Raw genomic sequence first — 18,232 nt, 5'->3', positions numbered from 1 at the left:
ACAGGGCTTTGCTGGGGAATTACTGCAGCAATACAAAATAAGGAATATTTCTGCATGAAGAAAAAATGATGAAGTGGCTTGAGGCAGCATGTGAGGCTGCTCCCTTGACTTTGTCCTCTTCCACTCTCCATCCCCCTCCAGCTTTTTCCACCCGCCCTGGTGTGTCCATGTCCTGAGTTAAAGCAGTCTTGGCAGAAGCACCGAGCCCTGCAGCCCAAACTCCTGCTGAGGGAGGAAGGCAGCGTGCAACATGACTGGTGTTAAGGAAACTATAGGAAGATTAGGAAATGTGTGATGAGTTTTGATAAGTGGAGGAAGCAGGTCATGTCCTGCTTCGAGTGGGCTCTGCTGGGGGTATGAAAGCAGCCTCTGCCTCCGTCAAGAATCACTTGGTCTCATCAGCACTCTCTGCACTGGCTGAGGATGTGCTGGGCTGGCAGGATCATGCTGGGGACCTTCAGCATCTTGCTGGGGCTTGTCCACGCAGCAGCAGCCTGTGAGTTTGGGCCCTTTCCCTACAGAGGCACAGGGATCGTCTGCAGGATGACCAAGCCCGCGGCATTGCTGTGTAAGTGCCTCTCCTTGGGGCTGGGTTTGCCCCAGCTCTGCCACAAGTCAGTGACAGATCAGCCAAGTGAGGGGGTTTCTTGCTTCTCTGGCTCTTGTGTAAACACCTGCCTGGGAGCACAGGTTAAAAGCATGAGCAGGCAAAGGAGTTTGAAAATTGTCCCCATCCCCTTTCCTCAGCCACAGGATTTAGCACTGTTCCTGTTGGGGCTTGGCATGATGAAAGAGCTTGAACAAATGTGTGTTTGATTTCTCTCCTCATTGCAATCTCATCTCTTGGGGTTGGTAGGTAGAAGGGGAAACAGGTTCTTGCCTGCTGTGGGCTTATTTGCAAGGATTTGGGAGCTTTGCAGGTGGGAGAAGAACTTAATTCTTCTGTGGAGGGTGGGAACATCTCTGTCCTGTCCCATCTGACAGTGGTACATGCAGAGAAAGATGTATTCATGTGGGGCTGAACTAACAGAGGGTATCTCTGGAAGATAAAAGTCCTGTGCAAGCACGTGCCTGAGGCTGAGGCTGGAAGGGGCTGTGTAATGTTAGGAAAATGGGCACAGAAACTTTTTCAGAATTTTTTCTTTGTAGACCCAAGAGCTGACTGCAATACAAGTAAGCAGAAACAAAGCAAAGCACTGGGGTAAAGTCAACAGCTTGTGTGGTGTAAGGACTAGCACAGCCTTGACGTTTCCAAAATCTGCTCCTGAGGTGTGTGAAAGCTGGCCATGACTCCCTGGGACAGCTCCCACTGGTGGCTACCGAGCCACACATGCTGTTGTCCCTTGCTGCCATCAGCTGCCACAGTTCGGGATTTTTAATTTTTTAAATTTACTCTGAAACTACTTCTAGTGCTTCCTGAATCTAACGCAAATGCCTCGGATAAAAGCGTTCTGTAGTGCTTTAATCCAGAGTGCGGATCTGGCTTTGCAGCCAGGACAGATTGCACTTTGACATCTCTGCCCTTTTCTTCCACCAACAGTGAACCAGGAAATTGCCCAGGTCATTCAAGCAGCCTTCAGAAACGCCAAATTCCCAAACGTCACCGGGGAAAGGTCCATGCGGCTCCTCGGGCGGGTGGCGTATGCGCTGAGCGAGTGAGTGTCTGTGTGTCTGTGCCAGGGGACGTGACGGGGCTCAGAGGGGACCAGAAACTGGCCCAGGGGGCAGCTTTGATCCAGCAGCTCCTGGTGAAAGCAGAGGTCTGGACCGGGGCAGACACAGTTTTGGATCTAAGCCTCGCAGACAATTTGCATGTTAAGGTTTAGGCTGCTAATGTGTTATTTAAGAGTTATTTATTTTTCCAGCTGGGTGGGAAGGCAGTGTGTAGAGCTCATTTCTGACAGTGGGGATGGGGAGTAATGTCCCTGTGGGTGGGGCACCTGTGGCCACCGATGACAGATGGTGCCCAAGGCACACTGAGAGGCAGAGGGGACCCATCTGGGCTGCCAGAGCCACCCCTGCCAGCAGGATGTCACTTGGCTGTGCTTTGTGACAAACCAGGCTGGTTTCTCACTTTTATTTGGGCACCACAAATTCAGTGGTGTACTCACAGAACTGACTGCCTGCCATGACCACGGCTGCACAGAGCACTGCAATGAAACAGGGTTGCATTGTGCCATGTTTCCTGTTTAAATCATTCCATAACCTTGTATCCAAAGATTGCACAGTGCACAAGGCTGAGCACAAGCATCACTGTCACTGTCCTTGTACCTGGCCCTGGGATTTGAAAAAGCTCCAGAATCTGGCACTGGCACAAGTTCCTCAGAGATCCCATTCCTCAGGAATAAACCTGTCCTGCCCGGTGGCAAGCACATTCTTCTCTTGCTCAAGATTTTTTTCATAGAGGAACACAGAGAGAAGAAAGAGAAAACAATTTCTATTTTTACTACTTGTTTTTCCCATGTAGAATGTGTTTGGAGAATTGTTTACCTGGGGTGATTGCTTGATTGGATTCTGGTGAGGATTGTTTGAGCCTGATGGCAAATCCAATCCAGCTGTGTCTGGACTCTCACGAGAGGGTCACAAGTTGTTAGAGAGTTAAATATAGTAGTTAGAAAAGTAGGTGTGTAGTTGTAGTATCTCCTTTAAATAGTATATTAATGTATTATAGTATAGTTTTAATAAAAACATTGTTCAGCCTTCTGATGGAGTCAGACATCAGCATTTCTTCCCACCGGGTTCACCTGCATTTACAACACTGCCCAACCACAGCAAACAGCTCTGGGTTGGGGACAAACTCTGCTTCTGCTGTTTCTAGCATCCAGGTCAATGATTTGTCCATCGAGAGGAGTGAGGTGGAGCTCAAGGAGGAGGACAGCGCCATCCACATCTCCATTAGGAACGTGACAGCCTTGTTCAAAGGGACCCTGAGCTACGGCTACACCGGGGCCTGGTTGTGAGTACGGGGCTGGGGCTGCTGGGCACCCCTCCAGCTCTGCTGCCCGTGGGGCTGGCCCGGGCCCAGCACAGTGGGGCTGCTCTCCTCAGTCTCTCTGGCCATGCCTGCATTGATGGCTGAGACAGGATTTTATACTCTAGCACTGCTTCTTTGCTTTCTGCTTTTCTGTCCTCACCTTGCATGACAAGACCAGATGGCCAAAGCAGAGGAGTTGACTTAGTCTCTCTGCTTTGCTGCTCTGTAAACTCTGAGTGGAAAAAAAGGGGGGGTTTAATGCTCCTAAGTGCCACTAAGGCAGCAGTTTGCAATGATTTAAAGCCAGAGTATCTGAGATGGGCTGTGGTGTGCTGGGGGTTGGCCCATTGCAGTGCAAGGACAGGTATGAGAGGTGTTATAAAATCCACATCTGTCAGGGAGAAGCTGCTCCTGGCTCAGGTTCCTGAATGTCCCCTCTTCTGCCATTACAGCTTGCAGCTTTTTCATTCAGTTGATTTTGAAATTGAGTCTTCCATTGACCTCCAACTAAATATCAATCTGAGTAAGTATGCTGCAATACCCAAACATTTTGCAATATGACTGAATTCCCTCTCCACTCTGGCTTGTGGGCTGCATGTACTGTCCAGGTTCTCCTGGGTCATGTTGGGGGTCAGCTGAGTCTCTGCTGGCAGGAGCTAGGGCAGAAACCATCCAGGTGCCAGGTAGCCCCAACTGCCCCAACTTGGCAGGGTTGGAATCTTTTGGAAGCATCCCCTGGGAGATGTGGGGAGCCCTGGCTGGCCCTCTGCAGTGATGCCCTGCTCCAGGCTTGCAGTGTCTGCAAAGTGTGCTCTTCCTTCTCCTCTCAGTAACAAAACAGCTATTGGTTGGTTTTTTTTTTTTTTCCTTTTGTCCCATGCAGTGTGCCAAAAGGACCGAGTGGCTCCTGATGCTTCAGACTGCTACCTGACTTTCCACAAACTCACACTTCACCTCCAAGGAGACAAGCAGTGAGTCTGACCCCTTTCAAAACTGAGATTATTGTCCCCCTGCTGGTTCCCAAATGCCACCCACCCAAATGTGTAGACCTCACTGTGCTCCCTGTCTCACACAGACCTGGCTGGCTGAAGCAGCTCTTCACAGATTTCATCTCCTTCACTCTGAAGCTTGTCCTCAAGAGGGAGGTAAGATCAGCCTGTGGACTGAGGAAAGCTCTGTGTATCCCACACACTTTTCTTGCCCACAAGACAGTGGCAGTGACAGGTTAGTGCTCATGAAAAGTAAGACAAATAAATTGAATCCACAATAAAAAAGCAGCTTGGGCAAAGTGAGAGCTGTTGCTGACCCTGAGGCTGTCAAAGGACTCTGACCAACAGCCCCTAGACCTCAATGAGGCCCAGCTCTGCTCTATAATACAATACAAATGTCCCTTCCCCTAATTTTTTCCTCTATTTTCCTTGTGTAGGTGTGCAAGGAAATAAATGCTGTTGCTCAGATGCTGACAAATTTTGTAATTGATTTAGCAGGTAAATATTCTTGTTTTTTCTGCTTTTTTTTTCTATGTACAGCTTTTAATGTTTGAGGGATGGCCACATCCATCAAAAATGTCATTCAAAAATATGTATGGGATCCCAAGCCCTCAGACAGCAGCAAAATAAACCTTAGTAATGTTATGTTTGGTTTTTCTGCATCAGGTTGTTCCTTTAGGATGATTACACAGATTCAAAGACATTTCAATGAATAAAGAATTTCTCTTCAGTATGTACTAATCAGCTGTGCAGGAAGCTGCAGGACCAATGTTAGCTAGAACAGGAGCATGTACTGCAGTATTAGGCACGAGGTTGTACACCATCTGGAGATTTTCCCACTCCCAAATATCAGGGAAAAGGAGTGGAATGTAAAACTGAGCGTAATTATCCCAGTTTCCCAGGGAAGAAACAGAGTCAGTGAGCTGTAGCATCCAAAGGAGTGGGAACCCTTGTCCCACCCCTGTGTACCTTCAATACCATCCCTGTCACCACCTGCACCAAGTCCTAAAAGCGACTGTCACAAGCTCTGCTTAAGGTCCTGTTTCTGGTGAGAGGTTTTTGTGTTTTCTTCCTGCAGCCAATTTTGTCCAGGACCAGGACATCGTTGTTGATATCTCCCTTGCATCAGATCCTGTGATAAAAGCAAGATACATAGAATCCCACCACAAGGTAAAGCAACCCAGGCTGCTCAGACACCAAAGGTTTTCTGGCCATGGTGTGCTCTGGAGGGCTTGGAGGGGCTGTGCTGTGCCACTGCAGCTGGGCTGATGCCAACCTGCTCCCTGCTGTGTCCAGCCAGGCCTTTGCCTTGCCATGGAAATGCAGGTGTTAGCTTTTTGTCCTGTCTCCTGTTGTTATTGGACACGAAATGAGTACACAGAAGTTTGGTAAATTCAAAAGAGAAAAAGACTTTGTTTTATTCAAACATCTGGTATTCATAGAATTTTAAAAGTGACTGTGGATTGGAGGATGGAATTACCACTTCTCCAGCTACACTGGTCTAAAGATCAATCAATCATTTCTCCTTACCCACAGAGAAATATGTAAACTATTTTATTTATACATGAAATTGTGTGGGAACTCTGACTTTCAAATGTGTAAACATTATCAGAAGGCTAAAAAACTTTTATGAGAACTTTAAAACTTTCAAAAAACCTATAAAAGAAAACTTAACACTTTTAAAAATCAGGGCAACAGTCTCCCTGCTGCTTGCTGTGGCCAGCACACTTGTTTTCCTTCCAGGGCACTGTTCTGTACAAGAACAGCTCCAGCGTGCTCAGTGACTCCGTTTTCTCCCCATCGCTGCTGACCGAGTCCCGAATGCTCTACTTCTGGCTGTCCGAGCACAGCTTCAGCTCCCTGGCTGCAGCAGCTTTCCTGGATGGACAACTGGTGCTGAACCTCCGAGGGGAGAAATTGCAGGTCATTCCCAGAGGGGTACCCTCCTTACCCCATGCATCATATTCTGGGGAGAAAGTGAAAAATTCACTGAATACTGTGTTTCGGTGAGAGCTGGTGAAAGATAGAAATCTACGGTCAGTCACTTCATGTGATCCTGGAATTGGTGCCCTCTTATCAAGAGGGCAGTGTTATTCCTTGGAGGGATAACAGCAGCTGATAGGAAGCTTGTCTGCTGAATTGTAGAGGGATGGGATTTTCTGGGGGATCATTGGGATGGAAAAAAGGGTGGGACCTGGGGGAGCTCAGCCATGTCCTGCCCTGGGCACAGGCCCCACCTCAGTGCTCTGGCCTGTCCAGCCTGCACCAGGAGCAACCATAACCTTATCTTTTGTTTTTTTCACAATCTGTTTCTGGTTTGTTTCTGAAGGAGCTATTTGAGATGGAAGACACAGAAGTGCAGAGGAAGGCAGTGCAGAGGGTAACTTTTTGTCCTATTCAAAGCACTGCATGCCAAATGAGGAAATTTCAAATGGATTCTGTTGCATTGTAACAACTTGGGTCCTTCCCTTGGCAATCTGAGTCTTGGGTGGGCCAGATGGAGAAAAAGAGGGGCTGATGGAGGAGCAGTTGTGCTTTGCAAGGAGGATTTCTCCATCTTCCATGCTGGCACAGTTTCCCTGAAACCTGGCTGGGTTATTGGGCTTGGGTGAACAGGAGGTTGAACTGGGGACTGCAAAAGGAATGCAGCTGTGCAACAAGTTGGCATGAACTTGGTATGGAAAAAGCCTGACTCAACTTCTGCTCCTTACTCCACCAGATTTTTCAAGGCACCTCCTACAATGACTCTGTGGCCAAGGTGTGGAGTCTCACCCAGCCCCAGATTTCCTTTCAGCCTGAAGGGACGGTCGTGAGGTCCTCGGTAGCAGTGGAGGTCAGCATCCTTCTGGCAGGAGAAGAACCCCTGGTGGCCCTGTACATGGAGAAGGTCAGTGTCACCTCCTGTCTGTGAAGACCTCGGGACAGGCTCTGTCCCAAGTCAGGACCATCCCTGGTGTGCAGGGACAGCAACGGAGGGAGCCCTTTGGGAAGGGTGGGTGGCTAAACCACGGGAGGTGGAGAAGGCAAATCAGTTTCTTTATCACTCCCATGTGTTCCTTAGACCTTTGAGGCTGGGAATGATGATAGTGACCATGCTGGCTCAATGCCCCCTCAACGAGGCCAGCCCACTATCGGTGTGCAAGGTGGTCAAAGCAGCAGAAAGCTCTGAGGAGCCCCCATTAACATTTATCTGACACAGGGTAGTGTCATTGAGACATTTTAGGAGAAAGTGAAGGCACCATGGGAATGTATTTGTTTTGAACTCTCCTTGTACCCAAATTCTAGCTCGGGTCCCCACTAAGAGTATAGCTGTGTCAGAAATGGACATGAAACTCTGAAGAATGTGAAGCTCAAAATAGAACCTTTTTCTCTATGTGGGCCTGTATGAAGGGTCCTGATTACACTGTGTTTCACCCCAAACTGCTTTATACTGAATCTAAGGAAGCAGAAAAAGGAAATGCCAACAGCTTCCCTGTCATGGTTAACATCACAGGAAAGCAGTGTGTTTGTCCAGTCTTGTAGCTGTGGGCTGAGACAGGCACAAAACCATCCCAAATCCTTGCCTGAGGGTTGGGCACGCTCAATTTTAAAGGTTAAACCACAGCTGAGACTAAATCTCTCAGCGAGTATCCCATGTTAGCAGGGTGTTAAAGGAAATATGCATGGATGTTTCTTATGCCCCAAATGGTATCTTGAAATATTATGGTATTAAACAGTATCTTTCAAGGATTGCAGAAGCACTGGACTAGAGGTGATCCCCAAAATTGTGGCTTCTAGGATGAGCTCCTGCACTGCTGAAACCCTGGTTGTGATCTGCAACTGCATCACAAAATGTTCCTCTTAAATTAATGTTTATGTGTAGACAACAGCAAGACAACGAGCCTAAGTGGCCAGAATTTAGAGATTGCTTTATTTTTTAAATTTGGCTTACATTGGATTGACTACCTGTGGCAGCCCTGGCTACCCTCAGGATATTTTCTCTACAGCCAGTCAGATGTTGGGATGGGTGTCATTGGAACACCTTACAAAGCCATTTCCATCCTTGTGCAGGATTTAAAAAATAGCAAAAGTCCAGAGGATGAGCCAGCCTGCAGCTCCAGAGACTGAGGCTGTGGGCATGAGGGGAGAGTTTATGGCATGCAAGTGGAGAAGGAAAGTGCTGGCCTTCTCTAGCAATACCTGGAGGTAAAGCCAAAAGGATGTTGAACTCTGGCTCGTAGAAAACAACCCAAATATCCAAATGCAGCTCAAATATCCAAAACAACCCAAAATATCCAAATACAGCTCCTTGCTATAAGGCTATGCCTGAACCCTGCTGTTCTTCTCTCTGCAGGAAATCACAGCCACCATCCAAGCTACCTATGCAGAAAAGAAACTAATTTTGCAGCCTGTGGACTCCAGGTTGGTACTGTGCTCTCTCGAGAGTTGCCTCTTTTGGCCCGTGTTTAAAAGCAGCACAAAAAGAGGATCTCTGCAGCACTTAGTGACTTTTCTTCCCCCTTTTTCCCCTTCCCTTCAGTGTAGAGATTAAAGTGTTTAAATGCACAGCTGATCCAAGTGGGGTAAGTCCTAAAAAAAGTATTCTCTAAGTAATTTGAGGCTAAACAACATCTTTTACATTTTTCTATGAAATTTCTGGTTTTCAGGAGGACCCATCCATACAAAGCTTCCTGAAGAATATGATCTTGGTTGCTGGCATTCCAGAAGTAACTTCAAGTGAGTTTTCATGTGGGGAAGTGCCAACCTGCTCCATAAATTGCCTAACATCAGATCTCCTAAACCTGAACACTGAAAAAAAATACATCAATAACACTGACAACTGGGAAGTGGGGGGAACTACATCTGTGGTTTGAAATTCTGTTGAAATCTGTTTGAAATTTCTGCTAGATACACTTGGGGAATGAGGAACCCCGTGTAAATGGCTGTGAGAAAGGAAAAATGAGTTTTCTGTCAGGCTGAAAGTCATGGGACATTGAGGCACAATTAGCTTTTGGCAACAGCCAGAAAGCCAGGATGGACATCCCTGTAACTGGATGGGTTTGCTGATTGCACAGGTATTGGATCAGCTCTGACCTCACTGATGAACAGCAAAAGGCTTGATCTCTTTGATATCATAAATCCTGAGATCATTACCAGAAAGGTAAGCAGAGCTCAGAGCTACCCAGCTCTCAAAACCCTTTTGGGATTGTGGCAAGAACTAAAATAATATTTTCTGTTCTCTCCCCACTTTTTAGGGATATGTAATTGTACAGCTTGACTTTGGTTTCCCAAACCATCTGCTTCTTAATTTTCTTGAGAAAAGTTTGTAGAGCTCATCCCTTCACAGAGGAGCACAGGAGCTTGTGTGCAACCAGAAAAATTGTGTCTGCACCAATTAAAAGATGAGCTGCTTTAAATCAGTTTTGGTTGAATTTTATTTCCTTTTCCTGAGAAACGCTCTAGGCTCTGTGCAGCTGTGCTTCCACGGAGTCTTTCTTCTGCAAAGATGTTGAAGTCTGCACCTCAATCCACGCTATTTTTTCAGGATCTTTAAAGGGCTTGTGTAATTGGGAGTCAGGGCTGGGCTCTTGAAGTGCACAGGCTTTGGGTTGGCAGTCTCAGGAGGCAGCAGAAATGGGTTTTGCCACCTTTTGGCATCTCTGTTGTTACATTTTGGAAATACAGCACCTTTCGTTCTCATTCTGGGTTTTACTTCCACCAAGATCCTCCTGATTTTGACAGAATCCAGCCAAGGTCAAATGATATTACCAAACTCCAAGTAAGTTTAGAACCAGTAATGGTAAAAGACCTGGATATATCTGAAAAAAGTAAATGGGATGTAAATTTGCAGTGCAGTACAATAATGGAGATCTTGTGCCCAGGTAATTTCTTCACAGACCCTGATGGTTCAGGGGAGAGCTCCAAACTGATAATGGCCATGTTGTTGAGACAGTGACAGCAAAGATGAGAAAAGCATTGAAAATTATAAGGAAATGAAAGAGATTATAAGAGAAAGTTTAAGCATCAAGTTCCTTTTCCTTCCTACTACAGTGCAATAATTTATCTCAAGTGGCTCAGTTATTTTCCTGTACCAGTTCATGCTTTTTTTTTTCCAAGTCTTTTCACTTGGAAGAGATCTTGGGTGATAAATCCAACACCTGTAATGGTGATCACATTAACAAAGGTAGAGCTGATGTTCTCTTCCACCACAGAGCAGTATAAAAGCATTAAACTTTGTCCCAGAAAGAGGTTGGTAGCAGGATGGGCTCCATTTCCTGAGCTCCTCGGGCATGGTGGTTGCTCCCTCTGCATTACCATGGATATAAGCCAGGTCCCTCTGCCCTGCTTCTCTCTCACCCACAACACCAGAGGCCCTTCCTTGTTCTGTGTGACTGCTGGGCTGACCCTCCCTTCAGAGGTCCTGGTGCCCAGGCTGGTGGGGGAGGAGGCTGGAGGGGCCTCAGTGGCTCCGTGGCAGCCAAGGAAGGTCTGAGCCAGCTGTGGCCATGAGACAGCAGCAGCCGAGGGGCACGAGGGGTGTGATGCCGTGGTGGGACCGACTGTGCCCTGGAAGAAGCCCTGGTGTAGTGGGCAGTTTTCTACCTCCCTTCTCACCCTGTTCCCATCACATCAGCTATTTCAGTACCAGCAAAGGGCTTGTCCAAGTTCCCTCCTGCTCTAAAGCCACCATTGTTCAGGTGACATTTTCACTCCCTGCACGGCAATGTCTGCTGAGGACCATGGGGACCTTCCATCAAACCACAGCCCTCTGGTTGTCTTAAATGATATCCCACAGGAGTGGTGAGCATTAATAAAAAGGAAATGGCAGGAGAAAAGCACCCTTTTTCTGCCATGGAGCTGTCTTGTCCCACTGGGGGCTGCTCAGTGGGGACTGGACTGGGGAAGGGCTGTCCCCCCTTCCATGGGGACAAAGGAGGGCAGTGGAGCTGGGGAAGGATCTGGAGCAGAAGTTTGATGAGGAGCAGCTGATGGAATTGGGAGGATTCAGCCTGGAGAAAAAGAGGTTCAGGGAGGACCTTGCCACTCTACAAGTCCCTGAAAGGAGGGTGGAGCCAGCTGGGGCTCTGTCTGTCTTTTCTCCCAGGTAGCAAGTGACAGAACAAGAGCAAACTCCCTCAAGTGACAACGGGCGAGATTTATGTTGGATATTAGAGAAAATGCCTTCACCAGAAGTGGACACAGGCTGCGCAGGGTAGAGGTGAAATCACCATCCCTGGCGCTGTTCAAAGGGTGTGTGGGTGTGGCACCTGGGTACACGGTTTAGTGGAGAACACGGCAGCGCTCAGTTACTGAACTCGATGATGTTAGAAGTGTTTTACCAAACGAAATGATTCCTGGAGGGAGCAGCGAAGCCTCCCTGGGGATGCCGAGCTGCCTCCCCGCCATCCCGGGGGCCGCTGCCCCCCCAGCCCGGCTCCGCAGCCCCACGTGCTTTCCCGGCAGAGCCGCTCCGCCGCCGCTTTCGCTTTCGGGCGCGGCGCCGCCGCTGCCGCTGTCCCGCGGGGAACCGCAGCGGGGCCAGGTGAGCGCGGGGGACGGGGACATCGCGCTGCGCACCCCGGGGAGGGACGGGGCGAGGCGTCGTGCTGGGAACCCCACGAGGGTTTGGGGATGGAGGTCTGGCTCTTTGCCCCCCAGCCCTGAGATGTTCATGTCTTATGGGAAAAGCCGGGATAGAGAACGGAATCGTGAATGCTGGAAAACACCTCCAAGGTCATTGGAGTCCAAACTTTAGGCGAACTGGTGACTTGTGCTCCCACGCACAAGGTGGGCCAGGAGGTGGCAAAGTGGGGCAGAGCCTGCCAGGTGTCACCGTCGCCCTCTCCATCCACCCCCGGTTCTCCAGAGCTCCCCCCACTCGCCGCACCGTGCTCAAGGCGGGACAGGCAGAGTCAGTGTTTCTGTCCAGAGACACGGGTGTTGCCGAATCTGGGTAATTTGTTCCTCTGATAAGTATTACAGTATAAGGAATTATAGCACAGCACCGTGTGCCATCTTGCCTTCTCTGGGTCTCGGCTACAGGCCCCATCTGGTTTTCCAATGCAGCTTCCCTGGCCTTCAGAGAAATAATAACATTCCACTGTTTGTTGCAGCCCATCCGATTAGATCTGGAGATCTCTGCAAACATAGCTCTATCTACACATGGGATCTTCTATCTAATCATTCACATCTGCTACATTATCACTGAAACCTTGTCCTTATTCCAAAGGAAAAGCAACTTGTTTTTTCCTCTTAGATATAATGGAAGAGATAATTAAATATTTCCCCGTGTACCAGAATAATCAGATTTATGCATGTGAATAGAAATATTCCCATTGCAAGTGCCTTAACCAAAACCAAGTCAGAGTTTACTCCACTAACTATTAACTCCAGCAATTATTGTTTCTTGCCCTAGGTACCATTTCTTTGGACTACTCCTCAAAAACTTTACCTAAATTATCACCTAGCTGTAGATTTTAGGCTTGGATGTTACCCTTCCTCTGTTCAGATTGGATATTTTTGCTCATTTCTCTATTTTTACTGCAGATACATTTCAGTTGGGGAATTCCTGCTGGTTTTACTTTCATTTTGCTCAGCCTTTTGTTCAGTAGGTCCCAAAAGGCACGGAAAGGGCTTTGTGCCTGGGGACAGTGATGAGCTAGCACGTGGGGAAATCAAGGCAGTGGATATTGTTCTCCGGCTTTGTTGTTTGGTGACCCCCACACTGGTTTTGGTGCTGGTACTCTGTTTCTGGGCTTCTGGTAAGTACTCTGTGCCCTCAGGGCAGGCAAGAAGTTGGTAGATTTGCAACAGGGACTCTCACATTTCAGTTGGATTTTTTTGTGTTCGGGAGCAGTGAAAGTGCCAAGTTGAGGAGGTTAAGTTGTGCAAAGTTTATTAAAGTTGGTTTTGCATTTGAAGAGTAAGGATCAAGACTCAAAAGTTTTCTGGCTTTTCTTGGGAGGTTTTTGTGCTTTGTTTTGGGATCAGAGGTATTTTACTGAAGGTAACTGCCAGTCATTCTTGAGCAGAGCAGTAGTACAGGAGCTGTGCAGTGTGGCTGAGCTTTCATCCAACTTTTCCATGTTGTTTTCATCTTGAATATGAAAACAATATGAAAACAAATTCATTGATTTGTATGAGTCTACTCTTTACCTGAATGGCTTTCAGTCTTCATTGGCGCTAAGGGCTGATTTTATTAATTTATGTATGCTTTTAGTATGGCTTTATTAAGTCTGTTGTTGTCTGTTGTTCTTGATCGGACTTGTTCTTGATGTTGTCTATTGTTCTTTTTCTTTCCTCTTCCCTTTCCCTGTGGCAGGGGTGGCTGGACACCAACTTCTGCCAGGTGCAAAGCAGGCTGAAATTTCCCTTCACCCTTTCTGCTGGGAGGTGGGGAGCTGGCACTGGGGGCTTTTTCAGCCCCCTACACTTGAAACTCTTTTGTGAGATCTGTGCCATCTCAGAGGATCATCTTTTCACAGTTTTTCTCTGACTGACTGCCTGACTTGAGCAAGATGCTGCTGCTTCTGCATCAGCTTCCTCTGACAGCAGCAGAGTGGCATAGTCCAGCACAAATCAGGCAGTGACACCAGGAAAGCTTGTGATTCCCACAAAGTTTTGTTTTGTTTTGTTTTGTGGCAGCTGTGAGCTATACAGTGAGTCAGAAAAGGCCCTTGACTGGGCTGCTAACTCAGCCAGTGGTTTATTCACAGAAAACCCTTCTTTGCAGGGAAATAGGGCTTCCCTTTTGGGCCACAGTGTGGTTTTAGATCAGCCCGAGCTGCCCATACTCCGAGTTTGTTTGTATCAGAGAGTGAAGTTGTTTTTCTCCTGCCTTGAAAGTGAAGCTAACTGTTCTGTTCCCCTAAAGCTGTCTTCACTTGCATCCTAGGGCACAAGGCTCAGTCCTGCATTCTCATGAGACCAGGAGTGAATCCTCAAATGTCGAAACTTTGTGGTCACTGCTGGTTTGAGTGAGAAGCGACAAAAAGCATCACAGCTGGCCCTTGGATCAAAGGCAGAGCTCCCAGATTTGTGACCCACGTAATTGCCATGGCCTGGCATATCTACATCAAGCTCTGTTGTTGTTATGCCCAGGAATCTGTACCAAGTGAGGCATATCCCACGTGTTGGGGTGTGTCTGTGTTCTGAGACTGCCTCTAGCAGATTGATTCTCTGTCAGAATATGGAGCAGAAGCCTCCTTTGCACTTGACAACTGGAAGGAGACTGATTACACAACAATGCAGGTAGGAGATCATGTGTGTGGCTTTGTGGGAAGGAAGAGGGAATGGAGGTGGCGTTGTCACCAAAGCAGAAATGGGTTGTTCATCCCCACAAAATGAGCAGCAAGAACAGTTGCCTGAGCCCTTTGTGCAGGGGGGTCCTGCACAAACTTGTGAACTGAGATACAGCTGAACAAGTAAAGCAAAAGCTGCACACAGCAGCAAAGCAAAGCAAAACACACACAGGAAAGCAAAACAAGGAATTCATTCACAGCTTCTCATGGGCAAGTAGGTGTTCTGCCATCTCCAGGAAAATAGGGCATAATCACATGTAGTGGTGATCTGGGAGACAAACATCATCACTCTAACTCCCTGCCTTACTCCTTCTTACCCCAGCTTTATGTTCTGAGCATGATGCCATATGACCAGTTGAAGTCAGCTGTCCTGGCTGTGTTCCCTCCCAACTTCTTGTGCATCCCCAACCTGTTTGTTGGTACGGTGTTATGAGAAGCAGAAAACCTTGCCTCTGTGTAAGCACTCTTGAACAATAACAAAAACATCCCTGGCCTCCCCAGAGGTCCTGGTATTTGTGAAAGGTGCCTGGGTTATTTGGCAGATGGCCACTGCAGCAATACAGATGTCAACTGCTTCTCCCTGGCTGGTGCCAGAGAGATTGCCCCTGTCCTTCACAGTCCTGCTGTCAGGCACTGTGCAGACAAGGACTGCCACCCTTGCAGACTCATGACTAGGCTCAGATCTCTACTCTAAACTCAGGAGTAAAAGTAAGAAATTCTAGGTTAGGCCAAGGGTTAGAAAAACAGATCAAGCCCTGCAGGGCTGTGTGGGTGAACATCTCTTGCTCCTGTGCCCACTGCTGCCCTTTGTCTGCATCCCTCTAGCCCCCATTTCAGAACGATGACCTAGACCTGCCAGCAGCTGTAGCAAGAGCCCGTCCCCAGCTCGTGGAGTTCCTCACTCGCTGTCCCGACTGGCTGCTCTCGACTGCCCGGCGCTGCGTCCCCGAGGCAGCCCTGAGCAGCCTGGGGGACATCACCAACCCCAGAGAAAAAATCTCAGTGCTCCTTGACCTGCTGGAGGAGGCTGGTCCTGCTGCCTGGAAGCACTTTGTGCAGTCTGTCTGCATGGAGTATGACCTGCCCCTGGATCTGGAGGTCCTGCTCATGAGCTCTGCGGGAGAAGGTAAGAGAGTTTCCCCTGACCAAACACAGCCAACGCCTTGGCCACCCATTACCATCACCCAGTCTAGGCAGTGGGACCACCAGTGCCCTCAGCTGCATGGCCTTGTTTTTCTTGGAAGCACAGCTTCTGGCTTAGAAGTGCAATTTGAGGTTAAAACCCCCTGACATTAACAGATAAAAACAATAAAAATTGTGTGCCCCCACCTCCAATAAAGCTGAGAAGCAATTTTTGGATGGATTTATTTGAAAGAAGAAATACTCAAATCTCTTTGTTCTGTCGACTTTTAATTGTTATTTTTAAAATTTTCCTGATCCAGAAAGGCAAGGAACACAGAAGTCTTAGAATAACCACACAAAACCACTTCTCCGTAGTTCTCATTAGCAGAGGCGGCGGCTTTAGAGAAAATGGGATGATCCATAAGGACCACGATCTGTTAGTGTGTGTTATCTTGCAACCTACACAGAGTGTGCACACCCTCTGCTTTGTGAGGGCCTGTGGAGCCAAATAAGCTGTGCCTCACCTTTAGTGGGTTGCTTTATCTGGTGATTAATTCCTCTCTTCTGTAGGAAGTCTTACAGGATGAGTCCTTCTCAACGGCACTTTCACATTCCACTTGCAATGACTCTTATTATTTGCATCAGTTGGGTGGATGCAACCTTTGTAACCAAGTGCAGCAGCAGCTCTTTTGGGTGAGATGAAACAGGGCAAAGACCAGACAACCATCAGGGAGTGTGGGCTGGTGGGGAATTTCTCTCAGGACTGAAGCTGAAACACTTTTCAGCCTTTTGATAGTGTGACATATCATAAAAGATGTCTCTTAAGGTTTTGGAGCTGGCTTACACCGGTTTAGCTTTTGTAGTAACAACTGAGCATCACTAATCCTTCTGAAGGTGAATTGCTTCTGGTTATGCTGAGGGGGTTTTGTGGCAGCTGTGAGCTATACAGTGAGTCAGAAAAGGCCCTTGACTGGGCTGCCAACTCAGCCAGTGGTTTATTCACAGAAAACCCTTCTTTGCAGGGAAATAGGGCTTCCCTTTTGGGCCACAGTGTGGTTTCAGATCAGCCAGAGCTGCCCATACTCCGAGTTTGTTTGTATCAGAGAGTGAAGTTGTTTTTCTCCTGCCTTGAAAGTGAAGCTAACTGTACTGTGGAGTAATCTGGAAGGATAAGATCAGATGGAGACCCTTGAACCTGGATGTTTGCATCCCTTATACTGAGCCTTGGTTTGTGCCACTGTCTGTGTTGCAAGATACTTATCTTTTGTCTCTGGCCAGCTGCACTCCAAATTTCAAGAGCAGAATGCTCACATTAACCAAAATTAATTTCCCATTTGACTCCTTTAGGTAACTTCAGCCAGACAGAAGAATCAGGCACAGACACAAGAGCCCAGTCATCTGTGCCAACAGGTAAGGCTGGAACAGACCCTGGGCACTGTGCTCTTGGAGTTTTTCTTCTCTGCTCATGGCCTGGGCAGGGCTCCAAATGTCTCAGGTATTGACCCTCAGCACTGGCAAGGTGTGGAGAAGCCACTGCAACTTGACATTTCATTGTTCTGCTCTTGGTGCTTTGCACATGAACCTCCCCTGTTTTTGTTTTCTCTCCCTGAATTTCAGAAAAGCCTTGCTGGCCCCCTGCTAAGGAACTCACTCATTTTAGTTTCTCTGTGGGAATCTCCCACCCATTCTACAAAACCCATGCTTTTTGTACTTTATACTGTGGTCTGCTCATTGGTAGGTGGAAGAAGTTGGTTTGGCTTTTAAAGGAAGAGCAGAAAAACTATTCAGGTGTTGATCTAGCAGAAACCACTCCAGAGTTGTCAGAATAGGAGCTTAAGAGAACAGATAGTAAGGTTTTCTTCAGGGATGCATTTGGAACTGAGACTTTCCTAGCTGGTGCAGATCATGAAGAGACACTTTTGCCTCTGCTTTATGCTCAGAGACCTGAGTCACAGCACTGCAAATGTCACATGACTGTCATGTGCATCATGTGCAGGTTTAAGGTGTTGAAAATAAGAAGAAAAAAGTGACCTTTGCTCTGCATTCAGACTGCTGCCAGCTGCTGTGTGTCCTAGTGAGCCCATCTCGCCAGGTGCTGGTGGAATGGAAATTTGAAAATAGTGCTGAAAGTTACTAAGACCAGTTAAGAAAGACATGTGCCTCTCTCAGCTCTGTCCCTTCTTTCCATCTGACAGTCCACCATAAAAAAACAGGAAATTAACCACCATAAACAGCCCTGGGAATCTGTGGGCCCTACATCCCCCAGAAACAGATATTCCCTGCCACGTTCCCCAGGATATCAAAGCAGTTCCTCTGTTCAAAGCGAGGCAGGTGCATCATCCAGCCTTCAAAAAGACTCACCAGTGAGGTGCTTGTGGCCCATCTCAGAAGAAGCAATTCTGTAATCTCAGCCTGACTTTACGAATAGTTTTATCTGTCCAGTTTTTCCTCTTCGACTCCCCAAATGCTTTGCTGGAGAGCCTTGCCCAGCTTTAACATGCTGCCATTCAAAACACTCTTTTTGCAGGGTCTGCTCGCCGCCGCCGTTGCAGCAGCTCTGGGGGTGACAAAGATGCCAAACAGCGACAACTGGGTATGTGGATATTCCAGAAGCTCTGCTGGGCTTCCCTCTGAGGAAAGGACCTATTTCATGTCATTGCAGAGACACCCAGGAAATCAACTTCCAGTGTTAAGAGGCCAGCATGGGTGAAGAGGGAGCTAGTGAACAGGGAATAATGTGAATAATACACAGATACCTAATTCTCATCTTAGAGATAGTAAGATTTAGTTTTCATATAAAGCTGTCTCATCTTTTTCCTGAATGTTGTTCTTCTTTGGCCCCTGTGAAAAATTGGGGAGAGTTATAG

General features: G+C 47.7%; 2 protein-coding genes across 2 annotated transcripts in view; both read left to right on the top strand.

Annotated features, from left to right (window-relative positions):
• Positions 1 to 380: 380 nt before the first annotated feature.
• Positions 381 to 9,362, top strand: CETP (cholesteryl ester transfer protein). The gene is made up of 16 exons (XM_053952815.1): positions 381 to 568; positions 1,541 to 1,655; positions 2,819 to 2,956; positions 3,427 to 3,497; positions 3,858 to 3,945; positions 4,050 to 4,119; positions 4,401 to 4,461; positions 5,042 to 5,133; positions 5,707 to 5,886; positions 6,293 to 6,343; positions 6,683 to 6,850; positions 8,297 to 8,364; positions 8,483 to 8,525; positions 8,610 to 8,679; positions 9,018 to 9,103; positions 9,198 to 9,362. The coding sequence occupies exons 1-16, from the start codon at positions 424 to 426 to the stop codon at positions 9,270 to 9,272; spliced, it is 1,521 nt and encodes a 506-aa protein (XP_053808790.1). The 5' UTR covers positions 381 to 423; the 3' UTR covers positions 9,273 to 9,362.
• A 1,964-nt stretch (positions 9,363 to 11,326) lies between these two features.
• NLRC5 (NLR family CARD domain containing 5) overlaps positions 11,327 to 18,232 on the top strand; it is a 34,575-nt gene continuing 27,669 nt past the window's right edge. The window contains 7 exon segments of the mRNA XM_053953180.1: positions 11,327 to 11,566; positions 14,113 to 14,193; positions 14,786 to 14,838; positions 14,840 to 14,951; positions 15,069 to 15,369; positions 16,713 to 16,775; positions 17,893 to 17,958. Coding sequence (XP_053809155.1) covers positions 11,327 to 11,566; positions 14,113 to 14,193; positions 14,786 to 14,838; positions 14,840 to 14,951; positions 15,069 to 15,369; positions 16,713 to 16,775; positions 17,893 to 17,958 — 916 coding nt within the window.

This window comes from Vidua chalybeata, chromosome 11 (assembly GCF_026979565.1).
Source record: "Vidua chalybeata isolate OUT-0048 chromosome 11, bVidCha1 merged haplotype, whole genome shotgun sequence".
NCBI classification, from domain to species: Eukaryota; Metazoa; Chordata; class Aves; order Passeriformes; family Viduidae; genus Vidua; species Vidua chalybeata.
This window is presented reverse-complemented; position numbering and strand designations above follow the sequence as displayed.

Bases quoted from the DNA above. Each gene is read 5' to 3' on its own strand.
- CETP (XM_053952815.1), top strand. From the start codon at position 424: ATGTGCTGGGCTGGCAGGATCATGCTGGGGACCTTCAGCATCTTGCTG. The intron at 3,498-3,857 runs GTAAGTATGCTG...TGTCCCATGCAG, and splicing joins CCAACTAAATATCAATCTGA to TGTGCCAAAAGGACCGAGTG. The intron at 9,104-9,197 runs GTAAGCAGAGCT...CCCACTTTTTAG, and splicing joins CTGAGATCATTACCAGAAAG to GGATATGTAATTGTACAGCT.